Genomic DNA, 27973 nt, shown 5'->3' on the forward strand with positions numbered 1-27973 from the left:
GAAGTTTGCCCATGCCTGTTGTAGATGGTTGTGCAAATAGAAGGCTGTGAAATGGAAGGTATCATTGTACACAGATACAAGTTCATGGCAAGCAAATAATCATCAAACCTGTCCCTCTTGCTCCTATATTAGCAATCAGCTAGGAAAATCCCCAACAGATGTGCCAAGAATGAATGCTTCACACTTCAAAAGAGAGCATGCACACATGTACAACCACTGTGCTCTCATATTTTCTTCTAGCCTCTGTTGGCAATCCCCAGCAGTGCCACATGTAAAAATAATTGTGATTCGGACAGAGCATGGATATCATGAAGTGGACTGTAGCCCACAAAAATACTTGGTTGACTTTAAGGTCAACCTGCTATAAGCCCCACCCCCTTCAAAAACGATAAGATAAAATAAGGAAAGTTGCCTTGTTTAGAAATCTCAATGAATGGTTCTTCAAACAGGGCCCTTCCACGCTGCTTAACATTTAAAAGTGCCACCTTTTCAACTTCAAAAATTGACATCTAGCCACTTTCTTTTTTCCAGTTTGCGCTACCCTTAAAGGATACAAAATTTGTCTCGAAACTTGCTGAAGTTTCCTCGCTAAGTATAAATGATTGGAAAATAGTTTTGTTACCTATATACTGGGCTAAATCCCACATTTTTGTGAGCCTTCACATCATTGCCAACTTATGGCAACCTTAAGATAAGTCTATCATGGGATTTTCTGGGGCTAAGAAAGAGTCTCTTACAAAGATCACCCAGTGGATTTCCATGGCCAAAACCTGGCTTTCAGAGTCCAACACTCAAAGCACTATTCCATGCTGGCTCTCAAATCCCACATTAGTCCTATCTAAACACACTAAACCACAGATAAGGAGGTCCATGCTTGGTGAGCTTCCGCTAAACCAGATTAGCCTAGGATGCAAGTAACAGCAAAGCACTTCAAAATGTACAAGCATAAATTCACAGAAAAATACAAAACATTTTATGCAGTTCTGACAGCTATTCAGACTTCCCATGCCTCCTCCTGATTGGCTGAGAAACCGTGCCGGCTAAGATCCACACAAGAATTGGGAGGAGGTTTCTCTGATGTCACTAACAGACAAAGGTCCTTGTGATGGGAAGAAGAAGAGCTGATGGTTGGTCAGTTTAAAGGTCCTGTCTGTTGCAGACACACACCCTGGGAAGGCACAAAACTGGGGGAAGTGATGATGTGAGTATGCAGATGATTCCTTGATTAACATAACTGTCCAGTTCCATGAAGATGAAGGTGCAAGATCCAAAAGACAAAGGGCAACATTCCCAAATAACCAGGGGCTTGGTTGCCTTTTCAGAAGACTAATGTATTCATATTTGTTTATCCTTCTCTTCTGTGGGAATGACAAACCTCCAGCTGTTCGTTAATTAGAAAACTTCTTAAGATTATCTTGGTGACAAAAAGGATAATCTGGCTCACATACACATACAAAGGGTTTTACTTTGTCTTAGGAGATAGCTAGAAAGATTTTTTGTTACTTGTGCATCAAAAACAGATGCCTTCAAGATACATTTGATACAAGTTTATACACTTAGAAACTGATACAGTATACAAGCAGTACAAATAACACAAGGAATATAAGTTTTATATATATTTATTTTATTTATTTATTTACAGTATTTATACCCTTCCTTTCTCACCCTGAAGGGTACTCAGAGTGGCTTACAGAACATACATACGGCAAACATTCAATGCCGATTATATAACACAAACAAATATAAAGGCAGTTTTTCCCATCTTATTTCCAGCATCTTGGAGGCTGTGCTCAACTCTGGCCATGTTGAGCGGGGGGGGGGGGGGGGGGGGGGGGAGTGCTGTTGCTCCATTTTTTATGCCCAGGAGCTTTCCTTCGATAGATGTCATTAAGGGTGCCTTTATTACCTCCCTGCTAAAAAAAAGTACCTATTTATCTAATTGCATTTCTGCTTTCTATTAGCTAAGTGGGCAGGTGAGCTGTGGCTGATGGTGGGTGCTCAACCCTGACCCGGGCTCTAACTGCTGACCTTTTGATCAGCAGACTTTTTCTGCAGCACAGCGGTTTAGCCTGCTGTGCTAAGTCCGGCACCTTTATTAAAGAGTTTAGATTTGGCAGAGTTCAGGGTACAGCTGCTGCTGGGTCCTACCGGAACCTCCAGAGGCTTCAACATTTCAAAACTTTAAAACCACGGAAAATGATTAAAAAATAAAGAAAAAACATATTTCTCACTTGAAGTCTTCTTTGTCCTTAAATCTATTGGGGAGGAAGGTACAATGTCTAAATAACATTACTTCAGTTATTTCAGATGGAACTACAAGGTAGGCCTTAGCCCATTTCATTTAGCACTTTATCTTCTGGGGGCAGGGAGATGAATATGAATTTTCTTGGGAGATGTAATTCTGGATGTTACCCCAGTAAATGTCTGCACTACCAAATGTACACTGCCAGCTTTAAAATGCATTTCTTTCTGACTGGAACTGTAAGCAAACTCTCTGCCGCACCCTGGTTGAAATTCAGCCCCTTTGCCAGGACTCATCAGATTTTCCCTTACTTTTCTGGAAATGATCCAGAACTCAAAAATATATGCTGACTTTTAAGAGAATGATCCCGCTAGCAGGTCACCTGCTGACCGTACATGCCCCATATCTTGTAGCAGCTTTCCTTTGATTTTATATGATCTGCTCCGTTTGCAGAAAAGAACAGGCAAACCCTGATCCCTTTTAAGCCTTTGAGCTGCAACAGCATTGGGAGGAAATTCTTCCAAGTATCTGTAGCCATCCAAGCATTTCGGGCACATGTGTGCAAAGTTTTCTTCCCATCTCACGTGACATGAGGCAGAAGCTCAAATACATTACACAATAATCAAAATATGCCTCTGGAAAAGTGGAGCCAAAAGAAGTGAAGCTGCTGCAAAAAAAGTGGGAAGAGGAATGCAACTGAAAGGCATTCACTTTGACAGTCTTCAAGGAAGACATTTGAGAATGCAGAATTTCAAGCTCTGCCTTTAAAAGAAGCCCAGTTTGCAACACGAACAACGAATCCCAGGAAACTGAACAACAATCTGCCACAGTTAAACATCTGTTTACAATTCAGCAGATTTTCCGGTCGGATGTCAAGAATCAGTATCTTCTTCAAAAGCGTTTATGATCGTAAGTAGTATTTTAATGGGAGTGTTCTGAAATATTTTCTAAACAAAGCTATGCTGTTTGATTAGACACAAGTCCACTTCCAATGTACTTTACTCTTAAATTGGTGCGCCCAGGACTATAGCCTTACAATGTTTAATTTCTTGAAGAACCTACATCAATGCATTAGTTCAAGATATTGGCTGCCTACGCAACTAATGTAAATTTTCTTTTAAACAGGAAAAGATCCCCTGTCAAAAATATACTGATGGTTTAATATCAGCGGGCTACCTGATGCTTAACTCCAAGTGTTGAAGTTGGGAAAAAAGGGGCCATGTTTGCATTCTAGCTTCTTGCTGGACTCCAGCAGACAATGACTTCCTTTTTATACTTGATGACACCAGACAATTTGAAGAACTAGCTTTTTATGCTCACTGTTTAACCAAAAAAAATCAAGTCCTCACAAGACAAATATAGCCCAGAAGGCCATTTATCATTTTGGGAAAAGTACCAAAAGATTACATAATGGACTGCCATCACCACTTCATTATGATATAAATTTTACAAATGTAACTTGGACTTTAGAATTCAGATTAATGGAACAGTTTTGTTTGAAAAGGTAGAATTAATTTCACTTATCTACCAAAAAAGACCTAGAGGGGGAAGAAAGGCAGATAACTTCTTTGTCTTTAAACAATCCTTTGTCTCAGAGGAATGCAGTTGTTGTTGTTGTTGTTGTTGTTTTTCCTTGGTACATAGCTTAATTTCCTGTTATGTTAGGGTGAGAAATCAGGGCCGGTTGTTACTAAGCGGCCGCTGACGCGGCCGCCTCGGGCGCTGGCTGCTAGGGGCGCTGTCGAGGCGTCGACAGCGACCCGTAGTGCCACCGACGCCTCCGGTGTTGGCGCGGGCCCGCGGGGCTTCAATCCCCGCGCCCACGCCAAACCGCGACAAGCAGCTAGGCCATTTTGCCCTTAGTCAGCAAACTAAGGGCAAAAATGGCCTATCTGTGCTGTGCGCATGCGCACAGCCAGAGAAGCCATTTTTGCCCTTAGTTTGTTGACTAAGGGCAAAATGGCCTAGGTGTGCTGTGCACAGCACAGCACAGCTAGGCCATTCGGGCCTTACCTCCTGGTCGCGGCCAGGGCACGCTGGACGGGGGGCGGGGCCAACTCTGGCCCCGCCCCCAGCACTATTCGCCCTGGCCCCGCCTCCCACGCAGCGTGGGAGGCGGGGCCAGGGCATGCTGGGCGGGGCCAGGGCGTGGGAGGCGGGGCCAGTGGCGGGGGCGCTTTTTAGCACCCCCGCTTAACATTTAAAAATATCTCCGGCCGGCCCTGTGAGAAATCAAAGTCTTGTTGTGCCGTATGAACTGGCATATTTATTTTATAATCACCTGCTTGACTTTCTCCCCCAGGAATGGCAAGGGTGGGCAATCTCTGACATTCCACATTTTGTTGAACCTTAGAGTTACCTTCAAGTTATTTCTGACTTAACAGCAACTCTAAGGTGAACCTATCAACATTTGGCAAGATTTGTTCTGAATGAGGTTTGTCTTTGGTTTCCTATGAGACTGTGAGAGTGTGCCTTGCCCATGCCCGTTAGTCTGTTGCTGAAATTAAACCTTGGAAAGGATGCCTTCAGAAATGGGTGATTCATAACTCCTGGTGCTACATGGCATCTTTTTTTTAGGCCCAGGAAAGTTACAGCCTCAGCAAGAAGATGGAGTTCAGGCAATGGGATTTTAAAGCACCATCCATTTCTTCCTCTTCTGGTATGGTTCATTTTCCACACACCAAATTCCTTTCTGTACATAATCTAGAAATGTGTTTGAGGGCTCAGGTGAGGGCGCCCTTGTCCTCTTTCAAAGTAATGGCAGTATTTTCTTTCAGTCCTGTAATAAGTATCTCTATGGCCCTATATACACTGTAATATAATGCAGTTTCAAACTGCATTATATGATCAGTGTAGACTTGTATAATACAGATGACTCTACACTGACTCTACCATGTTATGCCATTTCAAAACTGCATTATATGGCAGTGTTGTTGGTACATATGTCTTTGTGTAGCCTCAAAAATATTCCAAATTTTGACTAAAACAAGAATAATTCAAGTATAGAACATTGATGACTTGATCTTTGGAATTCAGATAAATATAAGAATTTCATTTATAAATGGGGAATTAGTATGTTTCACTTACCTACCAAAAAGACCTGGTGTGGGAGGGAATGCAGATTACTTTAAACAAACCACACAATCCTTTTTCTCAGAGGTAGGCAATTGTTTCCCTTGTTGCATAGCTTAATTTGCTTGATATGGTCGAATGGGAAATCAACAAAGACTTGTTGTGCCTTATAAATAGCCGTATTTATTTTATAATCAACTTGTTGGTCCGCCCCCCCCCCCCCCACACACACACACACAATGGCAGGGGTGAATATCAATGCATTCTTAACATCTAGTTATTTCAAGTAGTATTCAGGACACTTGCCGTTTCCAGGAGTAGATGTGTTGCTTAGAGCGTATCCACGCAGCACCCAAAATGCGCGAGCAAGCTCACATTTACCTTTTACTAAACAACAACTCAGGGAAAGGCAAATTAATTTGGGACAAAGCATGAAACTACAGCTTTTGTTGTGCTCTTCATCTTTGCACATGTACCTTTCATCTTATTCTAGCAATGATGGTCTTATCTTGGGTAAACCTTTCTTGCTTTGAAGACAAAGACAAGAATCTGTAATCACTAGCAAATAAGTTGTCTGTCTGTGCATGAAAAACCTTTTGTGTTTTGATTTGGATCCTTATTTACTGTGATTTCTGTGTGTGGTTCAAGAACAGAGTAGGTCACTCACCTCTCTTCATCCTAGCATGTTCAGATGCCAACTTTCACTGAAGGATTCTCCATAATGTCCAACAGTTCCAGAAAGTATTAGGGTATTCTAATACCCAGGGCCAGGCTGTGGTGCAGGCTGGTGAGCAGCCTGCTGCAATAAATCACTCTGACCATGAGGTCATGAGTTCGAGACCAGCCCATGGTGGGGTGAGTACCCGTCAATTAAAAAATAAAAAATAGCCCCTGCTCATTGCTGACCTAGCAACCCGAAAGATAGTTGCATCTATCAGGTAAGAAATAAGGTACCACTTACTTTATTTTAACTAAATTTAAACTAAACAAATTTAACTAATTTACGATGTTGGAATGAGGAAGCGCCATCACAGTGGATGATGAAGCAGCTGCTCCCCCCTGTGGCCAGAATCGAACATCCCCTCAGGAGAAGGTTAAATTGCCGCTGCGTCTGTCTCTGTCTCGGTTCTATGTGTATATGGGCGTTGAATGTTTGCCCTATATATACTGTATATAATGTGATCCACCCTGAGTCCCCTTCGGGGTGAGAAAGGCGGAATATAAATACTGTAAATAAATAAAATAAATAAATATTCTGTCCTGATATTTCACACATTGCAGCTCCCTGTAATAGTTGTTTGCACTCCTGCATCCAGTCACTCCTTTACTATACTGGTCTTTTGGTCCTTGTTTGCAGCTGACTGTAACAGATTTTAGCACTACCCCCAAACTTGTCAATGCTGTTTCCTGAGATGAAGTTAAACTCTGTTGTGGGCCTAGTTTCCCTCCATCCTCTCATTGAAGTGAACTCCTCTCTCTCCTATGTTCCTTGCCAGTATCCGCATTTTCAGTCTTGTACCTTATTTCTACTTTCTTTTTCTGGTTGTCTAGCTAAAAGCATATAAGGCTGTAAGGTAAAGGTCTGACATTAAGTCTAGTCAGGTTCGACTCTGAGGTTTGGTGCTCATCTCCATTTCTAAGGCAAAGAGCCAGCATCGTCCATAGATGCCTCCAAGGTGATGTGGCCAGCATGACTGCATGGAACACCGTTACCTTCCCACCAGAGCAGTACTTATTGATCTACTCACATTTCCATGTTTTCGAACTGCTAGGTTGACAGAAGTTGGGGCTAACAGCGGGAGCTCGCCCCGCTCCTCGGATTTGAACTGCTGACCTTTCAGTCAGCAAGTTCAGCAGCGCCAACGGGGCCTCCTATATAAGGCTATACCTTATGTAAGTTTGAGCAGGAAACTTTTAGTCTGATAACTAGAAAGCATCCACATTCCATCTCCCATGTTTAATTTCTATTGTGACTTTCTATATATTTAGTTTTTTGGAGAGTCCTAATGCTAAGGTTATATGGTTGAGGCTCCTTCTTTGGAGGCTTTTAAGCAGAGGCTGGATGGCCATCTGTCGGGGGTGCTTTGAATGCAATTTCCTTCTTCTTGGTAGGAGGTTGGACTGGATGGCCCATGAGGTCTCTTCCAACTCTATGATTCTATTCTATGATTCTATGGTCCACTTTAACACTATAACTCTAAAAAGGGCCAGCGGGGAGGTAGCTGAAATGTCATGAGGAAATGAAAGTGAGTGGGAAGCTTCAGTGATTAAAATCACATGCTCATTCAAAACATCATTGGGGGACTACCCAAAAATATAGTGGGCATAACTGAGATAGTGGGTGCAGATGTGGATTTTTCTATCCCAACCTAAGTGGAAAATTCCTAGGATTGGGCGAGGGATGCAGTGGGCCCAACATATTGCAGCTGTCAGAGTTTTATATTATTTGGGTCATTTCTTAAGTGAAAATGAATAAGTGTTTGCAGGAATCATGTCCCATCTGTGTTTGACCAGCAGCAATTAAGACACCTGCTTTAGATTGAGGGCTATTAATAGAGTCTGAGTAAGTTAGTGTTGTGTGTTATAGTAGTGTTGTTAAAGTGTTGTGATGGTGTTGTAAAGTGCAGTGTTGTAGTGTGTGCTGTGATGGTGGCAAAGATGTTATTGCAGCTGAAGAGCTACTGAAGTGAAACCGAAGAGAGGTTTGAAGACTGAGAGTCCAGAGACCACAGAGGTTAAAGCTCCAAGATAAGAAAGCTTTGTTTTGCTGCTGATAAAAGCAAAGGACTGTGTTTTGTATGTTTTGTTTATATAAATCTTTCTTTACCAAAGGACAGTTTTGTTTTGGAGTTATTCTCCTTGGACGAGGGTGCAACTTCCGCAGAAGGGGTTGAGAGTTTGGAACCCAATTGACTAGCTGCGACAGCAGCTAGTACCAGAATTTTATGAGAAAGAAAATGTGGCTATTTAAAAAGGAACAACTTCAGCTTAACCCACACACACCTTGAGCCTTTTGGCTGGGCTGGAGGAGTCCTCAGATGCCAATGAAAGTTATTCTGCTTTCAGTCCCAGGAAATTCTAACTCAAGGCCCTTCTACACTGCAATTATCTGCTTTGATCCAGATTATATGGCAGTGTAGAAGGGGCCTCAGATCTCTCAAACCATTCTCATTAATGAACTCAGTGTATGCTTTGAAATCAGACTCCATAGGAGAGAATAGCATTTAACCAACTTAGACTGTCTATTGATGTTATTTTAAATTCTCCGTATAGGACTGCTGCCTTCCTTTGTTTCTCATGCCCTCCCCATCATAAACTAGACATTTAGGCACATTGTTTTAAAGGGGGACTTTTACAACTTTCCCATAGCAAAAAAAATGTGGTTGCAAAGTTAGTTGTGTTACATTTTAGGATGTGCCGGTTTGGTAAATAAAGGATTCCATTCCCACATTCTACACCTAATGGGGATTCTGTCGGAACACAGCAATATTTATTCTGGAAATTCAGACACGTAATGTAGGTGCACTAGGCTTTCGCTGCTTTGCTTCTTTCCAGAGACATTCACTACTTTGCACTTTCTCCTCATGCTTCGCAAATTATAGATGAGAATTTGCTGAGGTTTATCTCAACTCAAGTGTCTTTTATGTCAAACAAGAGGAATGCTATTTTAAAAAGTTACCAGTCTGGAGATTTGGTACCTTGTGAATTACTTTTGATAATAATAATAACTTTATTTTTATACCCTGCCTCTATCTCCCCAAAGGGGACTCAGGGCGGCTTACATGGGGCCAAGCCCAAATAAAAACAATAGCAATATAAAACACAACAGTAGACAAGAGACATGCACAATTATAAAAATTTAAAAATTACCCAATAAAAACAAGTGACAGAAACTAATAAAAACATGGATTAAAACGGAGAGGTTGTAAAAGTAGACTGGGTAAGGTGCACCATATAAATATTGTAAACACGAGGTGACTGATAAAGTGCTGCAAATTCTTGGAAGTGCAAATTGGGATGGGAGTAGCCCCTGTGTCTATATCAAGTTGGCAAAGGTAAAAAGTGCAAACCGGTACAAGAATGGTCACGGATACAGGGTTGTTATGGGGATGAGCAATCTTTATCCAAAGGCCTGAGTGATTAGTAATTCCTCTAGTCAATTGGGGTTTCTAGTGGATTCAGGATTAATCCTTTCATTTCTTTCCCAATTTCCTCTGTGCTCTCTGCCATTGGACCAACAGTGGTGACGTCCCCAGCTTCTGGGAAAAAAGCTGGGAGCACATCTTTGTTTAGGGTTGCCCAGGTATGCTCCGTCTGGCCAGTGCCTTTGATGTCCCATGCACCCAATCTTATGTTCTTGTTGCAGCTGGATGTTATTTGGGTATGTAATAAAGAGTGGGGTGCTGTGACTACTATTCCTCCATCTCCTTCCACTCCAGTTTCCGTTTCTGAGTGCACTTTCCTGTATGTTATGTAATGTAAAGAAGATGCTGGGTGTCTAGGATGCCCAGGCCTGCTTTTATTTTGTGACTGCTTTGGTTCAAGTAGTAGATCTTCCTTGAACATACCCTGTTTCCTCTAAAATAAGACATCCCCAGAAAATAAGACCTAGTAGAGGTTTTGCTGAATTGCTAAATATAAGGCCTCCCCCAAAAGTAAGACCTAGCAAAATTTTTGTTTGGAAGCATGCCCATCAAACAGAACACCAGAGCATGCAGGATCAGTAAATGTACGTACCATAGATTGTTGTACATGGAAATAATGGTAGTAACAAGAAATTCTTGATAGGATTCACAGTTTGTCTGGTTATGCTGGTTTGTGATGACAACTACTGTACAGTATACAATAAATGTCAATTTTTTGTTCAACAATAAATGTGAATTCTTCTTCATGGAAAAATAAGACATCCCCTGAAAATAAGACCTAAAGCATCTTTGGGAGCAAAAATTAATATAAGACACTGTCTTATTTTCGGGGAAACACGGTATGTAATAAAGACCAGAATCTGCATCTCACCTCAGGATCCTGGAATGTTAGCTCTATCCTGCCTCTTTGGCCACTCTGTGTTAATCATTTGCAGAAAACACTGTTGTTTAAGTCCAAAGAGTGTCCCAGGGGAGATTGTAGTTCTGCTACTGTTCTGCCGATATCGTTGCCCCATTTGGTTTCTTCACTGGCCAGTTATGTATAAACACTTGCCCTCCAGCAAATTGACTTTTCTAGGTTGGTGAAAGTTTGAGACTGGTTTTTTTGTTCATCCATTTAGGAAGCTTACTATATACTTCTCGTCTGCCCTCTGCCATTTGTCTGAGTCTCTTTTGGAGTGCCATGAGAATAGGGCCTTCGTTTCCAGTGGCTAAGGCTTCATTTACAAAAGGGTTGTTGGAATTTTTGGATGTAGTACTGAGTTTGGAATTATCCATGTTGTTGTGTATCCCTTGGATGTAGGGAGAAGGGGAAGTGTCTGAATGGCCTTCCAAGTACTCATCTATTAGCTGGAATTTTGGGTCTGAGAAATTAAAACTAAGCACTGCAGTCAGAATCCCAAGCTCTACCAGATCCACCAAAGCTCCAATAGTAACTTACAGGCCAGAGACTTCCCTTTGCAACATATCCATTCTCAGAAATAACTTTTCTGCTTTCTGCTCTGCTAGGAAGCATTGGTCTTGCATGTGGTCATGCAATGAAGGGATGGCGTTCTCCGGTGATACCGAGTCAAGTCTGCCAATTCTATCTTTAAGAATCTTTATAATTTCTTTGTAAGCAGCTGATTGTCTTTTTGTTGGAGGTGGAGGGGTCAGCTCCATCAGACCTGGGTCAATGGACCAATAGCAGCACCTTTGTTAAGGGAAATTCAAGCACTAGACGCAGACTCATTGTCCTCATGGAGGCTTTGCGTAGTTGGGCCCTTATATGAACCATCCTAGTAGTTGAAAGTTTGTCAAGCTAACAAAACTAAAACAGGTCAGTCCTCCTGTGCTTTGTGCCTTTTTAAAAAAAATGGCTCCCAATGAATGATTACTAGATACTAAAATGCTATGAGGGTTGAATGAAAAGTAATGCCTTCATAACTCCTCAACAGATGGCAGTAATGGTATGCGGCAGGTACTGGCTTGTTCAGTAGACTCTCCTCTACAGTTCCATTTGGCGGGAAGTCTTAGCATTGAACAGTTGTGTTGTTAAATTGCAAAGTATGGAACCCTGTGCAGACGGTCAGTCAATGCGACTTAAGCAACGTGCAGTCATTGAATTCTTGACAGCAGAAGGTGTCACCCCAAAGGAGATTCATTAGAGAATGCAAGCTGTTTATGGCTATTATATTGGTGTGAGTACTGTGTGTCGTTGGGCTAGTTGAGATGGGAACATCTGACTTGCGTGACAAACAAAGAGTTGGACGTCCTGTGACAGCAACCACCGAGTTTCACAAGGAAAAGGTTGACAGATTAATTTAGGATGATCGTCGTATCACTCAGAGAGAAATTTCAAGCATAATTGGCATTTCACAAGAACGTGTGGGTCACATTATTGCTTTGCTTGGCTATCGGAAGATCTGTGCACGATAGGTACTGTGAGACGCTGGTTGCGGAAACAGAGTGTCAACTTTTTCCGTGATGGCTTCAGCAAACTTGTTCATCGTTGGCAGAAATATATCCAATTGTCTGGTGATTATGTGGAAAAGTGAATAGTGGTAGTTAAAGAGCACGTTCTAAGGATTATTTCTGTGTTTGATTTATTAAAATATTCCCATCCAAACCTAAGTAATGAAGGTGGAGGCATTACTTTTCATTCAACCCTCATATGTTAAAAGATACTAAGTGGCAAAATAGTAGTATAGTAAAATAGTAAAGTTTATAAAATTACCTAATGTAGAGAATTACCTAATGCAAAGCATGTTCCACACCCAGCTGAAAAGGGACCTGGAGCCACAGTCTCCTCGCAAGTAGTTCCAAAGTTAGCAACAGAAGGGCTGGCTAGAGGTGCTCTGGGCCCTTCTGCAGCAGCACAGCCAACACCTCAGCCCCCTGCAGCCCCTTGTGTCACCCGCTTCTTCGGCTTGAGGTCAGCTGTAGATACTCCTGTATTTTGGACTGCCTTTCTCTATTGCTCTTGCTCAGAGTACCTTCTCTTTCTCTTTCTTACCCTCTGTCTCTTTCACTTTTATTTCTGCTTCCTCTCAACACAGGTAACTCTCACCTAGTACATTATTATTATTATTATTATTATTATTATTATTATTATTATTATTATTATTATTATTTTATCCCGCTTTTCTCCCACAAATTGGACTCAAAGTGGCAAGGTTTAATAATGTTTAACAGAATGTAAAATAGAAAAAATATGAGGAATGGCATGGAAACAGAAAAAAATTGCAAAGAAAAAATCTCCATCCTATATATTTTATTTTATCTACATTTCTTCAGATCTTTAAAAATAGCGAATATCCTTAGTATTTTGTAACATATTTCCCCAGTGAGTATTTTGGAATGAAAAGATCCATACCAGAAATATACAACATGAGTTTCATCTCTCCCCCCATTCCTGCCCATATTCTGGTTCCTCAGGTCACTCTTCTCTTCCCCCCCCCCTCCCACCCCAATCCAAAATTATTCTTGTGAAGGGATTGAGTCCAGTTTTATATTATGTTACTAGGATTTACACATCTCCCAAACTCTCTGAGCAGAAAATAACATCCATCTGTATTTTGCTTTTAAAAGTAAAAGTATTGGAGAGAGGGAAGAATACACCCACACATTTTCCAAAACACTCGCAAAAGCTGACATTTTCTGGAATGAATTTTACTATTCTGGACACTGCTAAGGAAAGGAATTCAGAGATGAGAAGGAAAAAATGTAAAGATAAAGACAGAGAAGCCGTATCACTGGAGTCAGTTACACAGCAGCAATCCCCAAGGAAGGAGGAAACATCCTCAACCATTAAAATTGTGCTATAATGCTCCAAACTTTTGAAAAGTACTATTTTTGGCAAAAAGCTTTTTGAAACAGAGATTTACATTTTTGAAGCTACTAAAGTTACAGAATGTCATGCAAAATGGAAACACCCCTTTACACTGCCCCATAAACCAGATTATCAAAGCAAATAATCCACATTATCTGCATTGAACTGGATTATATGAGCCTACACTGCCATATAATCCAGTTCAAATCAGATAATCTGGATTTTATATGGCAATGCAAAAGGGGCCAAAATGAAACATGGAAGTCCTTACACTTATGCGTATGCGTGTATTTGAAAACACTTTATAGTTCATGTACTTATATTGAGCTTTGAACATACAAATATTTGACAATGAAAAATGTTGTTTGTTGCCCTGTAATGTTGGAAGTCACGGTTTGAATCCCCACTCAGCCCTGGAAACCCCTTCTGGGCAAATTTTGCCTAGAAACGACTTGAATAAATGATTTGAAGGCATACAACAACAAATACGGTAAGCCTTGAAACTACAGCAAAGAAAACAACTGCAATGCAATATAATACACTTTCCCCCCTTTCAAGAGAGACTAAAAACAGCAAATGAAAATCATTAATGGAAACCTCCCTTAAAAAAATATTTTTCACCTTCTGAGAGATTGTTAATGAATCCTCCTCTTCTCGCATGGTTGGCTTTATCCTTGCAGTCATGCGTTAAAGCACTGAGCTGGAGACTGAAAGGTCCCAGGTTCAAACCCCGGAAGCAGCGTGAGCGGCCGCTGTTAGCTCCAGCTCCTGCCAACCTAGCAGTTCGAAAACATGCCAATGTGAGTAGATCAATAGGTACCACTCCGGTGGGAAGGTAACGGCGCTCCATGCAGTCATGCTGACCACATGACCTTGGAGGTGTCTACAGACAACGCCGGCTCTTTGGCTTAGAAATGGAAATGAGCACCAACCCCCAGAGTCAGACATGACTGGACTTAACGTCAGGGGAAACCTTTACCTTTACTTTAGGGCACTCTTGGGGCCTTTCTAAACTGCCATATAATCCAGAATATCAAGGCAGATAATCCACATTATCTGCTTTGCAGTGGATTATCTGAGTCTACACTGCCAGATAATCCAGTTCAAAGCAGATAATCTCGATTTTATACAGATGTGTAGAAGGTTAGGATTTCCAGCTGATGAAACTGTGAATCCTGTCACAGGCCCCTTCCTGACAGGCCCTATATCCCAGGATCTGATCCCAGGTTTTCTGTTTATCCCAGATTATTTGGCAGTGCAGACTCATATAATCCAGTTTAAAGCAGAAAACCTGGGATCAGATCCTGGGATATAGGGCCTGTGTGGACGGGGCCTAGGTTATCTGAGTCCACACTGCCATATATTCCAGTTCAAAGCAGATAATGTGGGATTTTATTCAGCTGTGTGGAAGGGCCCCAGAGGTTATGACTTGAGTGCTTTAAAGTTCTGAGAGTAAAAGGTATCTCATTTTCTTTGACTTTCCTTTCAGTATTGCTGTGTCCTCTCGGGTCTTGGCCATTCCAACTCTCTCTCATTCATATGATTCATCTCCTTGTATCCTTTGGCCACTGAGCATCCTTTGCAAAGCCATGATCCGTCTCATGGATGCCCTGGTCCTTTGAGGGATGAAATGTGCACACCAGAACAAAGCTGGCATCATGATATGGCATCTTTGGGCAAGTACCAAAGTGGTATGAGGGCCCTCAGCCAATGCATGGGTGGACTGGCTTGTTTTGGAGGTTTTGTTTTATTTTTACTGGGTCTGACCAGCCGTAATGGCATTAATCTAGTGTTGGCCTCTGTGAGAAACCAAACACGCTTCCAGATTCAAGAACTCTTCTGTCTTATGCACTGCAACCAAAATTAGGTAAGCCCCAGGCAAAGAAGGGGTCTCACAGAAAGAGATTTTTGCCTCAGGTCACCTCAAATCAGCATAGTTCAGTTGTTTCAACATGGGACTATGGATACCAGGGGTGAAATTTCTACTCAGACACAGAAACCTTGAGCAGATCACACTGTCTCAGCTTCAGAGGAAGCCAAAACCAACCCCCCCTCTGAACAAATCTTGTCAATAAAACCCTGTGATAGGGTCACCAATGTCAGAATTGACTTGAAGGCACACATCCTCAAACCCCTCACACTTGGGTCCAGCCCTGACAAGGAATATCATTATATTATGGGTGGTATTTGTAGGTATACAAATGTAGGGTAAGTAGCCCATCTGTGCCAATCATTCCTGCATTTTCCTACATTGGTTAACAGCTCTGAAAGGCAGGAGCAACCTCAGCAGGCAGGAAACCAAAGATCGGAAAGGCATCTGCCTGTGTTGCTTCTTGCCTAGGCAAAGCCTAGAGATGAGGTGAAAAAAGGTCCAGTCCAGAGGTCAAATGTGTACCCTGCTGCTAAATATAATGCTACTTTTTTTACTAAAAAAAACCTTTTATTTTAGTAAAAACAAGACTTGTAGAGCATTTCTGCTTTGTTTTCAAGGCAGCCTTTCAAGAATTGCTGCCAGCCTTAAAAAAAAGAGGTACTCATTCTCTACTTGACTCAAGTGAAATACCATTTTTGGGAGGCTTCAGAACAGGATGCAACACCAAGAAAGCATGTGGGATTTGAATGCCTAAGGCTAATTATTACTAGCGCTTCCAGAAGATTTCCAGGAGTGCTGCTTGCATCACAAACAACCCTCATACAAAGGAGGTAGAAAGGGGGAGAAGCAAAGAGTGGCAGCATCTTTGAGACTAACTGGTTTTTATTTTCCCATGAGATCCCATGGATCAGCGGTTCTCAACCTGTGGGTCCCCAAATGTTTTTGACTTTCAACTCCCAGAAATCCTAACAGCTGGTAAACTGGCTGGGATTTCTGGGAATTGTAGGCCAAAAATATCTGGGGACCCCAGGTTGAGGACCACTGCCATGAACAAAAACCCAATTCTTCAGGTTCACTGAAAAAAGAGAAAACAACAATGCCTCTACATACATAAACATAAATATACTTCAAGTTTTAAGTTTTATTCAGTGCTTAGGCCATATATCTTTTGCATATAAGGCAAACAAATAAATACATGTAAACCAGATTATTAGATACAATATAAAATACACCATTAAATCTTATATAAATAATTAAAATGCTATATATATAAATGGCAAGCTACACCCTTAAAATACTATGTAAGATGCTGCATGGACTAGCACCTGCATAATTAATTTGTATTTATTGTGTCAGAAACAAATTGAGGATACAGCTATAATGTATTTAAAAACACAAAGTTAAAAAGTTAGCATTATACTAGATTTCCTTCGACCAGAAGCTGGCCATTTGGAGGGCCTCTGATACCACTGTGAGAGGGCCCCCCGTTGTGCATGTGGCAGGGCTGAGGTTGCATTATGGTAAATGGTCTGTGGTTTCCTCTTCTCCACACTCGCATGTGGTGGACTCCACTTCATAGCCCCATTTCCTAAGATTGGCTCTGCATCTCATGATGCCAGAGCTCAGTCTGTTCAGCGCCTTCCAAGTCAGCGCCTGCATAATTAAAAACCAGGTAAAACCAAGTAAATACAGCATTATTAAAACTTAAGCAGGGAACACATTGGATATAAACAGCCACTATTGCTGGTAGTTAAAAGCATCCCCAGCACAGTTGACTGTAATATCAGAAATTAAGTCTTGCCCAGATTTTCTGTGCTGCCAGGGCAAAAAGAGACACCTTATGAGTAGCCCTATGATGGTCAAGTTTGTACAGTCTGAACCAGTGGGAAAATCTGGAATTATTAATAGCCTGCCTATCCTGGTGAACACCATGATTGAGAGTATCAGACAGAGTGGGGTGAAATTCAAGCAACTTCTGATATCTTGTATTCCAGATAACATCCCCTGGGGAGAACCCGAACAGAAGAATCCTTTATACTGCTCCAATAATTAAATAGGGTGAATTGAACATGTGATCTAATTGGGGGCGGCGGGAGACCAACCTCTGCCCGGACCAAGGCTACTGGGGTGCCCAGTGGGAGTCTTAGTATTTTCTTAAGAAATGTATTCTGGAAGGCCTCCAGTTTTGCTGTCTGAGACTCATCCCATCCCCAGACAGCAGCACTATACAAAATCTGGGCTAGATGGCCTCGGTGTGATAGGACGTGATTTAATGGGCTCTAGTATTTTTGTTTTTCCTACTCCCTCTCCTTGAAAGGGAAACAGAAAATGGAATAGGACTAGCCCAAGTCAACAACACACCAAAAGGCTTCTAAACAATTGAAAATTGACAAACTCTCGAAGAGGGAACTGTGAGTATACCTGACTTAAAAGCCCTGTTTGAAATTACTACTGACAACAACGCTACTCCCTTCATGATAAAGCTAATGAGCCTCTATCAGTAGCCTTTGACAACAATTTAGCTTTATATCATGAAGGAGTGTCCTTGGAGTCAAGTCAAGAAGAGTCATCAGAAGAGAACTCCCTCATTACCAAGATAAAACAACATACAGGGCAAACAATTACCCCAGACCTTGTGATGAACTAATTAATGTATTCTTACAGCCCACACCATTATTTCTATCTTTGAACTGCTAGAAAAAATTCTGGGACAGTTGGAACTTCTTAAACTTGCTGTTGACCGCTTCACTCAGAAAAAAAAATATCTTTAAATATACTTAAATATGAATTACATAACTAACCACACAATTTCTCTCACCAACATATAACCCTCTTCTAATTACATGTAAATCTAAAATTCAAATATTAAATGCAGTTCATATTGCATTACTTGGCAAGATAGAGCTATCACAGGGTCTTCTTGGCAGACATGTTCAGAAGAGGTTTGCCTTTGCCTTCCTCTGAGGCTGAGAGTGCATCCAGACAGCACCTAAAGTGTGCGCCCTCCCCCATTTTCCCCAGGGGAAATCCTGCTTTGTACTGAGGTAATTTGTCTGCTGAAAGACCCGTGTCTTTCCAGGTGCAGGGGCTGTGTAGATGGGACCGGGGATCGCGCAATGCAACTTCCAGTGCCCATCTATATATCTTTCTTGGGTTTCTTGGCCTCCTGGAGCCCAAGAAACATGAGACAGCCCCCGCCCCCTCCCAAAATCCCTTTTAAAAGCCTTAAAACAAGGAACATAAGTCACCTGGCTGACATTCTCCCTTCTCTGGAGTTCACCTGACACATATCAAATGATGTGCAAGGGGGGGGAGGAAAATCGCTCCTGGCCCCCCTTTTCCTGGCATGTCATTTGGTACATGCAAGGAGATCTCCAGAGAAGGGGGAATGCTTTTTAAAGGCTTTTAAAAGGGGTTTTCTTTTGTGTCCCAGTGCCCTGCTGGAAAGCCTGCAGGGCATGTGGACACCACCACCCCGAAAAGCATGCACTTTCTGGGATGTGTGTGGACTAGAACCCGGTAATAATCACATTTTTAAAACATGATTGCTCCCGTGTTAAAGGGCTATATGGAACCACCCTGAGAGTGTGTGACTTGCTTGGGTCACTCTGGGTTTTGTAGCTGAAGATATATTCACACCCTGTTATCCAAAGTCAGCTGAATACTAAAACTGCTATATTATATTGGTTCAATTTGTGAAGATAACATGGTTAAAAAAAACTGCTTCATAACCTGACAATTTTCATATGTGTGAGAGTTGTAGATGTGAAGTCCTGGAAAAGAAACAGAAAAATCCTCAGTAAGAACAGATTTTTAATTTTTTCCTGGCTTATAATTATGACTAAAGTTTTAATTACCTCATCACACTAGAGTTTGGATCCACTTTAAATCCACTTTATAATACTTTATAACAATACTTTATTTTTGTATTCCGCCACCATCTCCCTGAAGGGACTCAGGGCGGCTAACATGGGGCCAAGCCCAAAAGACAAAGTGCGAGCAAGTTAAAATACAAAACAAGACAATAAAAACAAGCAACAAGCAGTATAAAAACACAAACAAATTCAGGCACAGTTTTAACAAATACATAAAACAAGATAAAAAGTTTTAAAACAATATCAGCTCCACCACCAAAAGTCAAGAGGGGTAAAGGGGGGGTTAAAGTACAGTGCATAATAACAAGGCTCTCTCCTAAAGTGCCTGGCCGGGGTTCCGAGGCTTCCTGACATGAAGTTTGGGGTAGGATGGGGTGGGGCCTGAAACAGCTCAGCCAGACAGGTCCAGGGCCTCACCAAACTACAAACCCCAGAATTCTGCAGGAGGCAGAAACTGGATTTAAAGAGGATTCGTGCTCTAGTGTGATGAGGCAGTAAGTCAATGTGTCAACATATTTGCAACCCTAAAATAATTTACTATGTAACATTAAAACTTGTATGCAACATATTGTACATGATCTAGTCACAGCAATTCATTATCTTAGTTACAGTTCTCTTTATGTTATGTTACATATAGAGAAGGAGAGAAAACATATTATGATTATTTTTCTTTGTTTATGTTGATGGTTTATTCTGGCATCTGTGCTCTTTAAAACTGGCAAAACCAAAGAGGTTCCATCCAGTTCAGGGCTTCATTTGTAACAAAAAATTAAGAATAAAATAAAATGAAAATTCAATTTGTAATTATACTATGTATAAACTGTACTGTAGTTGGCTTCAAACTACAGGAAAGGAGATTCCACCTGAACATCAGGAAGAACTTCCTCACTGTGAGAGCTGTTTGACAGTGGAACTCTCTGTGGTGGTGGCTCCTTCTTTGGAGGCTTTTAAGCAGAGGCTGGATGGCCATCTGTTGGGGGTGCTTTGAATGCGATTTCCTGCTTCTTAGCATGGGGTTGGACTGGATGGCCCATGGGGTCTCTTCCAACTCTACTATTCTATGATTTTAATATATCAACATAATAATGCAATATCAAGCAAAACTCTTCATCATTATGTTTCTAATGTAATGAAGTAAGTTTTGTGCAATCTCCTTCTAGACAAATAAAATATTTGGCTATGATAGTGTCTTCATTTCTTATGGCATTAACAAAATAATCCCATACTTTTCTACTTGGAAGTAAGTCTTACTGCGTTCACAGAATATACTCCCAATAAAGTATAATGAGCAGGACTGGAGAAGATATTTGGCCACTGGCAATACAGGGTGAAGCTGATAGGCTTTTAAAGTCAAAACACCAGGAGGGCCCTAAAATTCCCAAAGGGCACTATATATAGCATTACAACATACATTAATAAAATGTGCACTCTACTTAATTTTGATAGCAAATTTAATCCTCCTAAAGTGGGTGCCTTCTCTTTTGCCTACTCAGTTAAAACCTCAATAGTATTACTAATATTTTACATATTGACCTTCTAAGTACAAGTTCCTTTTTCAATAGCCTGTTGTTGTTGTTGTTGTTGTTGTTGTTGTTTGCTTTCAAGCCATTTCCGACTTATAGTGACCCTATTGCAGAGTTTTGTTGGCAAGAGTTTGTTCAGAGGCAAGTTGCTTTTGAATTCCTTTGAGGCAGAGGCAGCGTGGCTTGCCCAATGTCACCCAGTGGGTTTCCACGGCTGAGTTGGGATTCAAACCCCCATCTCCAAAGTTATGATCCAACACTCAAACCACCACACTAGCTCTCAATAGTGTACACTTGGAAGTGCTTTACGGGCCATCATATTTGGTCCCAAACCTGAAAGATAATATTATATTCCTCATTTTATAGTTTATATTTTACTGAAACAGATGATGTTATGATTGTGTTGATGGGTGACAAAGCTTAATTTTAACATAGCAACCAAAAACCCTGAAAATATTTCATATTATTGGATCCCTCAACCTGATGACTTCCAGATGTTGAATTAAATTCCATCATTCGCACAAAGAAGAGGACAATGGGACATGTATATTGGGGCATCAAATTGGGAGAGGCGGGCACAGATAATCACAATAAGGCCCAAAGGGAAAGTATAACAATGTTTGTGGAGTTCAGGACTGAAGAAATTTCTGGTATCTGGAAGTAAATGAGAGGAGAGATAAAGATCTGAATATGCGCTTCCTGACTGAGCCACACCTGCTGGGAGTTGCCAGGGGCCGTAGTGTCTCCCATTGAGTAGCATTATGTAAATTAAGGACATCAACTGATAGCATAATGTACGTAATACCTCTGTTTAATGTTGTTCTCTTTGTATTCTAAACCCCCAGCAAAGACCAGGAAAAATACTGGCAAACACACACAACACAAAGCAAAATCCAAAAGTCACAGACCTGATATAATTCCACAATAGTGTGCAAGATTTTGAAATCTCCAGAACTTTTCATCAGAATAGTTGGCTTTTATAAAACCTGGATGTGGAGGAGAAACATGGAAGCCCATAATTTTGGTTGGATGTTTTAAGCTAAAATATCTGTGACTGAGCTCAGCCCAAGAAGGAAAGTCCAGCCTCAAGAAAGAAAAAGAATGACTTAAGAGTTGAATGTCAAAACGGCTGGGAGAGGGGTAGCCATATAAAACTGTTGCAACAAAATCAACAAGGTTCTTAAAATTCCTTGAAAACTAACAACTTTAATAGGAATATGCTTTTCTGACCTCCAGCTCACTTGAACTTCATGAAGTAGGCTGATGTTTATTTATTTATTTATTTATTTATTTTACAGCATTTATATTCCGCCCTTCTCACCCTGAAGGGGACTCAGGGCAGATCACATTGCACACATAAAGGCAAACATTCAATGCCATAACATAGAACAGAGACAATACGCAGGCACCGGACTGGCCTCGAACTCATGACCTCTTGGTCAGAGTGATTTGTTGATTTGTTGCAGCTGGCTTGTTTTCCAGCCTGCACCACAGCCCGGTCCACAGTTTAGGAAAGTTTGTGTCAAATAAAACTTGTAAATCTTTTGAAGGTTATGAAACCCTTTGTGGTTGTTTGAGCTAAATCATAGTTGCTTTAGAAATTGGGAAATATTTGTTAATGTAATTGTGGATTTTGGTAGCAGCTAGAAACAACTTGAAGACACACAACAACAAACAACAACAACAACAACAACTGACCTAAACCTGTTCTATCCAGCATGAAAAGACTGCCATATGTCATTATGGTCCTTTGTAGGTCTTATCAGAAAACCTAATTGGTCCTAGGCCAGCATGATCAGACTTTAGTTTAATCAAGTTTTCATTGTTTTTTCATTCAAGTCCGTAACATCAATCTAAATGAGTCACCATCTACACTGCCATATATTGTTATCCAGTTTCTGAATCCAGATTCTCTGCTTTGAACTGGATTATATGGCAGTGTAGACTCATATAATCCAGTTTAAAGCATATAATCTAGATTCAGAAACTAGTGTACATCCAGCCCAAGATGCAGAAGACATACATTTAGACTAAGCCCAAGAATTGGTTTAAACCCAGAAATTGAACCAATCTAATTGTCCTTCCACACAATGACTCGCCCTGGGTAAACCCAATATATCTTCATTTCAGCAACATACAATTTATGGCAGGATGGGAGTCAATTTTGTTACTGCTGTTAAAGAGATGAAAATAAAAACATCTTTACTTATATACAGCATATCATCCAGAGAGCTACTATGAGGTTTAGATGAATTTTCTGCCCACTCCTGCCCTAACAAAACTTTGTCAATGTGTTGTCAAAGGCTTTCATGGCCGGAATCACTGGGTTGCTGTGAGTTTTCTCATTGATCCTAAATATTTTATATCTGGGTTTCTGTGAGTTTTCTGGGCTGTATGGCCATGTTCCAAAAGTATTCTTTCCTGACGTTTTGCCTGCATTTATGGCAGGCATCCTCAGAGGTTGTGAGATCCATTGGAAACTAGCCAAGTAGGGTTTATATGTCTGTGCAATGATCAGGGTGGGAGAAAAAACTCTTGTCTGTTTGAGACAGGTGTGAATATTTCTGTTGGCTACTTTGATTAGCATTGAATAGCCTTTCAGCTTCAAAGTCTGGCTGCTTATTGCCTGGGGGAATCCTTTGTTCAGAGGTTTAGCTGCCCCTGATTGATTCATGTCTGGAATTCTTCTGTTTTCAGAGTGTTGTCCTTTATTTACTGTCCTGATTTTACAGTTTTTTAAAATACTGGAATCCAGATTTTGTTCATTTTCATGGTTTCCTTCTTTCTGCTGAAATTGTCCACATGCTTGTGGATTTCAATGGCTTCTCTGTGTAGCCTGACATGGTGATTGTTAAAGTGATCCAGAATTTCTGTGTTCTCAAATAATATGCTGTGTCCAGGTTGGTTTGCAACCCAGATAGCTCCGTAATCTATTCAGTGATGAATGGATTGGGCTTTCAACAAGGATCTATGTATTTAAATCCTGTAATTCTTCTGTTTTCTAAGTCGATAGCATACATTGGTGCCAGCTGTATTATGTGTTGCTTTAACAGTTTCTTTTTCATTTCTTTCAGGTGTTCACCATGATCTTCCTGGTGCTGTTTGTCTGGATTGCACCCTGTGTAGCCAACCAGCTTCTCAGCAGCTTTCTAAAAGCAGAAATTCAGAAAGGTTCTAAGCAACTTATATGTAGTTTGCCAGGGCCACAAGGTCCCCCAGGGATACCTGGACCACGCGGTGCAGCTGGGAATATGGGAAGGATGGGCTTCCCGGGAAAAGATGCAGAAGACGGAAAGGATGGGGAAAAAGGAGAGAAGGGTGAAGAAGGTAAGCAGCAATGTACCTTTAAAGCTCTCTGTAACTCAGCAGAAATGCCACCATATCCTCTCCAAATCTGCTACGGGAGGTGAAGGGGGTATTGCCCCCGACTGTGGAGTGAGGGATGCACTGCTAGAAACACACACACAGCTTCTGCCAGTGGGAAAGTTTGAGTGTGAGCTCCACTTGGGAATGCTTCTGCAAGCAGAATCACATAGTGTCCTAAATTCAATTGCTAGCTTCAATTCAAGCCAAGTCATTGAATCAACTGATGAATGAATACTCATTCAAAATTTAGGTAACTCTTGTTCATTCTGTCCTATCCAGTTTGGCCTGTTTTATTCAGGACTAGCAACTGGGTTTGATGTTCCTGAAATTGCAAAGAAGTATTACAGACCAAGGACTTGTTGCAAAATGGAAAGATTTCCCACTCAGTTCCAGTCATTGCTTTTTAAAATGTCTTACTCTTTTCCTACTCCTTCCACCTCACTATATATTGTCAAATCTTTTGATGCAGGAATTAATTTATGCATCATCTTTGTTCTGTTAAAAATCCTTTATTGAAAAGAGCTCAAAACTTGTTTTTGTATGTACATGATGCTAACATATACTAATTCTATACCACAAGGACAATGGAGACAACACAGACACTGGCACTTTTCAGATTGTGATATTAGGTCAAACCACCATGATAACAAGGGCCTGTTAGTAAAAGTTTATCCTGTTACATTTCACTTTCACTGAAGTTGATTTGTCTCTTAGGTCCACAAGGCAGAACAGGGAACCAAGGCAAGCCAGGGTCAAAAGGAAAAGCGGGAGCCATTGGCAAAGCTGGCCCCAGGGGTCCAAGGGGCCTGAAGGGAAACCCTGGGAGAAGTGGAGGTCCGGGAAAGAAAGGGCCCAAAGGAGTCCAGGGAGACTTGGGGATGCCAGGTCCCTGCAGCTGTGGGGCCAGTAAAGCCAAGTCAGCCTTTTCTGTTGCTGTGACCAAAAGCTACCCACGAGAGCGCTTACCCATCAAATTTGACAGGATTCTCATGAATGAAGGTGGGAATTACAACACATCAAGTGGGAAATTTATATGCAGCATCCCTGGCATCTACTACTTCACCTATGACATCACTTTGGCCAATAAACACTTGGCTATTGGGCTGGTGCACAACGGGCAGTACAGGATAAAGACATTTGACGCCAACACGGGGAACCATGACGTAGCTTCTGGATCAACCATCCTTCCCTTGAAGCAGAATGATGAGGTCTGGCTGCAGATATTCTACTCGGAACAGAACGGACTCTTTTTTGATCCCTACTGGACTGACAGCCTTTTCACTGGTTTTTTGATATATGCTGACCAGGATTACCTCAATAACACAGCCAACATCAGCAAACCATAGGAGAATGCAGAGCATGAGATCTTATTGCCATAATGTACATGCATCTCTGAAACATTCTTCCTCTATGAAATTCAGCCTAAATGGACTGCAGCCTGCCTATGTATATAGGTAGCCCAAGTCATTGTGTTTGTCTTTTCGTGCCAAGAATAAACTAAAGATTCATATAATGTATAAAAGGGAGAGGGGAGAAAGAAAAACACCTATTTTATTAGGATTCATATTCCACAATGGAGAATTTGTCTGGCCCCAGCCTGGGACAACTGAAACAGTTGACGTGCTCAGTATCAACCAAATCAGACAATTTCTCCGTCTACTTCACTGCTACCGTCGATAAGCGAAGGGATTGAACCAAAACTTTCTGCCCTCAAAGTATGTGTTCCACCATGACCTTTGGTCCTTCCCCTGCAACCAGAACATCTGCTTCTTAAAAAAGGTTTTTCAAACACTGCTCTTGTTTTTTTATTGTTAGTTGTATAGCATGTCCTAACGGTGTGTGGAGCTCTTGTAAGAGATCATTGGGGCATCAATGCCCATTTTCTCATTACACTTTCCCTATGGCACTTTTCACATGTTTTGTATCCACCCAGGCATAGGGAATGAAGGGCTGCTTTGCATTTCGTCATTCCAAATCAAGTTATTTCAAAACTCAGATTTGGATTTTTGAAACCTTTTTTAAAGCATATTGGTTAAACAAGCAAATAGCCATCCAATGACCCTCTCTTCACACAATCATGGTTCCTTTCCATAGGAATGCACACTGACTGCCCAAATATAACTAGTTTGATTTTCAACATGGGAGTCTCATAAAAGAGTTATCTTCATGCATATATCCTTCCCTTCTAGTTGAGGAAGGAGATTTTTTCCAGATTTTCTGTATACTGCCAAAATGTATGTGCTGGTGGCCATATGCAAAAGTAACAGCTGTTTACCATTAGTATTGTTTTGTGAAGTTAATGATGTGGCAGTGCTTGTACACATGGAAATCATTTCTAATTTAACATTAAATTAGGGGGCGCATGACTATGTAACAATAAAACCTAAATAAGTTATTAGTCTCAAATATAGTAAAAACCTTTGAATCAGAGAAATCAAAGAGTGATTTTTCATTAATTCAGGGATATTTCACACTGGATAAATATGGCACTATGATTCTATTTTAACTACCATGGCCTCATCCTATGTGATCCTGAAAGGTTTGTAATTTGTTTAAAAATCCAAGAGGACCCCACTGGCTGAGGATCTTAAATGCCCTTCCTTCCAATATCGATCCTAGGATTTTGTCATGTAAAGGCTTACGTACTTCAAGAAACAAAGTTCACAAGGAGTTAGTAAAAGTTTATTTAAGATAACCAAGAAGTGAACTATACTATGGATGCTGTCAGACCTGATGAGTATTACCTAAACCATATATTTATAATCAATTCATCCTATTTGTCTGTGAAGGGATTCAGTACAACTTTCACAGGCTTTCCCCCCATTTGCCTATTAACCATAGCATTCCCTCGCCCACCCCTGTACTATTCTCCCAAGACAATAATTTTGGGACTACTGTCGCTTCCCACAGCAGTATCAAGTCTGCCAAACAAAGATAAGCATTCCTAACTAAGGAGAACCCTCCCTACAAGCCTTTGCTAAAGCAAGAAATATCAGCATGTTGAAAACATGACATCACCCATCATCCAATACACATACATAGATGTATAAGCGACTAAATGAGCAGCTACACAAAGACATGGCTCAAAGAAACATGGCAGGAGTTGAGGTCCTGACCATTTTTTACAATGCAGCCATGGTGGTTAAAGTGGAATCGTAGTGCTTTCATTATGTAGTGTGAAAGAACGCTCAGTTGTTCTACTGAATGGGGAACATAAAGTGAAATTAGTGTGAAAACATCAGGTTAGGCCAGGCTAATTTAGTGTTTTTAAAATATGTAATCATTGGTACTAATGTCAGAAAATCTACTACTTCTATATATACTGAGAAGAAAAATATCAGATCCATCCTTTAACTCTCCCTGTAAGTACTAGAAGGAAACTAAGAATGCCCGTTGCATTTTATGCCAATTTATGACATTTATGATCCTAGGAAATGTTGCAGGTAGTTGATCAAGAAACAGGGCCTGTTGCTTGAAAGGCTCAGGGCCACTGAAGCATTAGTTGGGAAGCTACAACAGGCCATATTAAAGGATTGAAAGTCTCAACATTAATCTTTTAATGAAGATAACACCATTGTGGGCAAACTTTCAGATTCTCCAGAACTCTGCACCAAATTGGCTAAGTTAAGAAAACTAATGTTTAGAACAAATTAGAACAAAAAATTTAGAGCTGGAGCAAAATAATCTACCACCAAAAAGGAGTTTTCACTTGGTGGAGTTTTGCATATCTTCCTTACCTTGTTTGTAAGATCTCTTAAGTCATATCTGCACTGTAGAATTAATGCAATTAGACACCACTTTCATTGCTATGGTTCAATAGTTGCATTTCAGTTTGAAACTTATGAAATACAGAATATAAAATACAGGTCCAGCTTTTTCTAAACCCAATAATACTTTTTGTTGTTGTTGTGTACCTTTGAGTCATTTCCAAATTATGGTGACTGAACCTAAAATCTCATCTAATTAAAAGTTCTAGAGAACTCAAAAGCTTTCCCCCGTTTTGTGACAGATTGGTCAATTTAAATAACTGCATTACTATCTGTAGCCTTCCTACTGATAATCTGCC

The 27973-nt window shown here is 40.9% G+C and overlaps 1 protein-coding gene across 1 annotated transcript; it reads left to right on the forward strand.

Annotated features, from left to right (window-relative positions):
* Positions 1–2746: 2746 nt before the first annotated feature.
* Positions 2747–27899, forward strand: c1qtnf2 (C1q and TNF related 2). The gene is made up of 3 exons (XM_008117491.3): positions 2747–3151; positions 23616–23868; positions 24622–27899. The coding sequence occupies exons 1-3, from the start codon at positions 3146–3148 to the stop codon at positions 25251–25253; spliced, it is 891 nt and encodes a 296-aa protein (XP_008115698.2). The 5' UTR covers positions 2747–3145; the 3' UTR covers positions 25254–27899.
* Positions 27900–27973: the final 74 nt, after the last annotated feature.

Source organism: Anolis carolinensis, chromosome 2, assembly GCF_035594765.1.
Source record: "Anolis carolinensis isolate JA03-04 chromosome 2, rAnoCar3.1.pri, whole genome shotgun sequence".
In the NCBI taxonomy this organism is placed as follows: domain Eukaryota; kingdom Metazoa; phylum Chordata; class Lepidosauria; order Squamata; family Dactyloidae; genus Anolis; species Anolis carolinensis.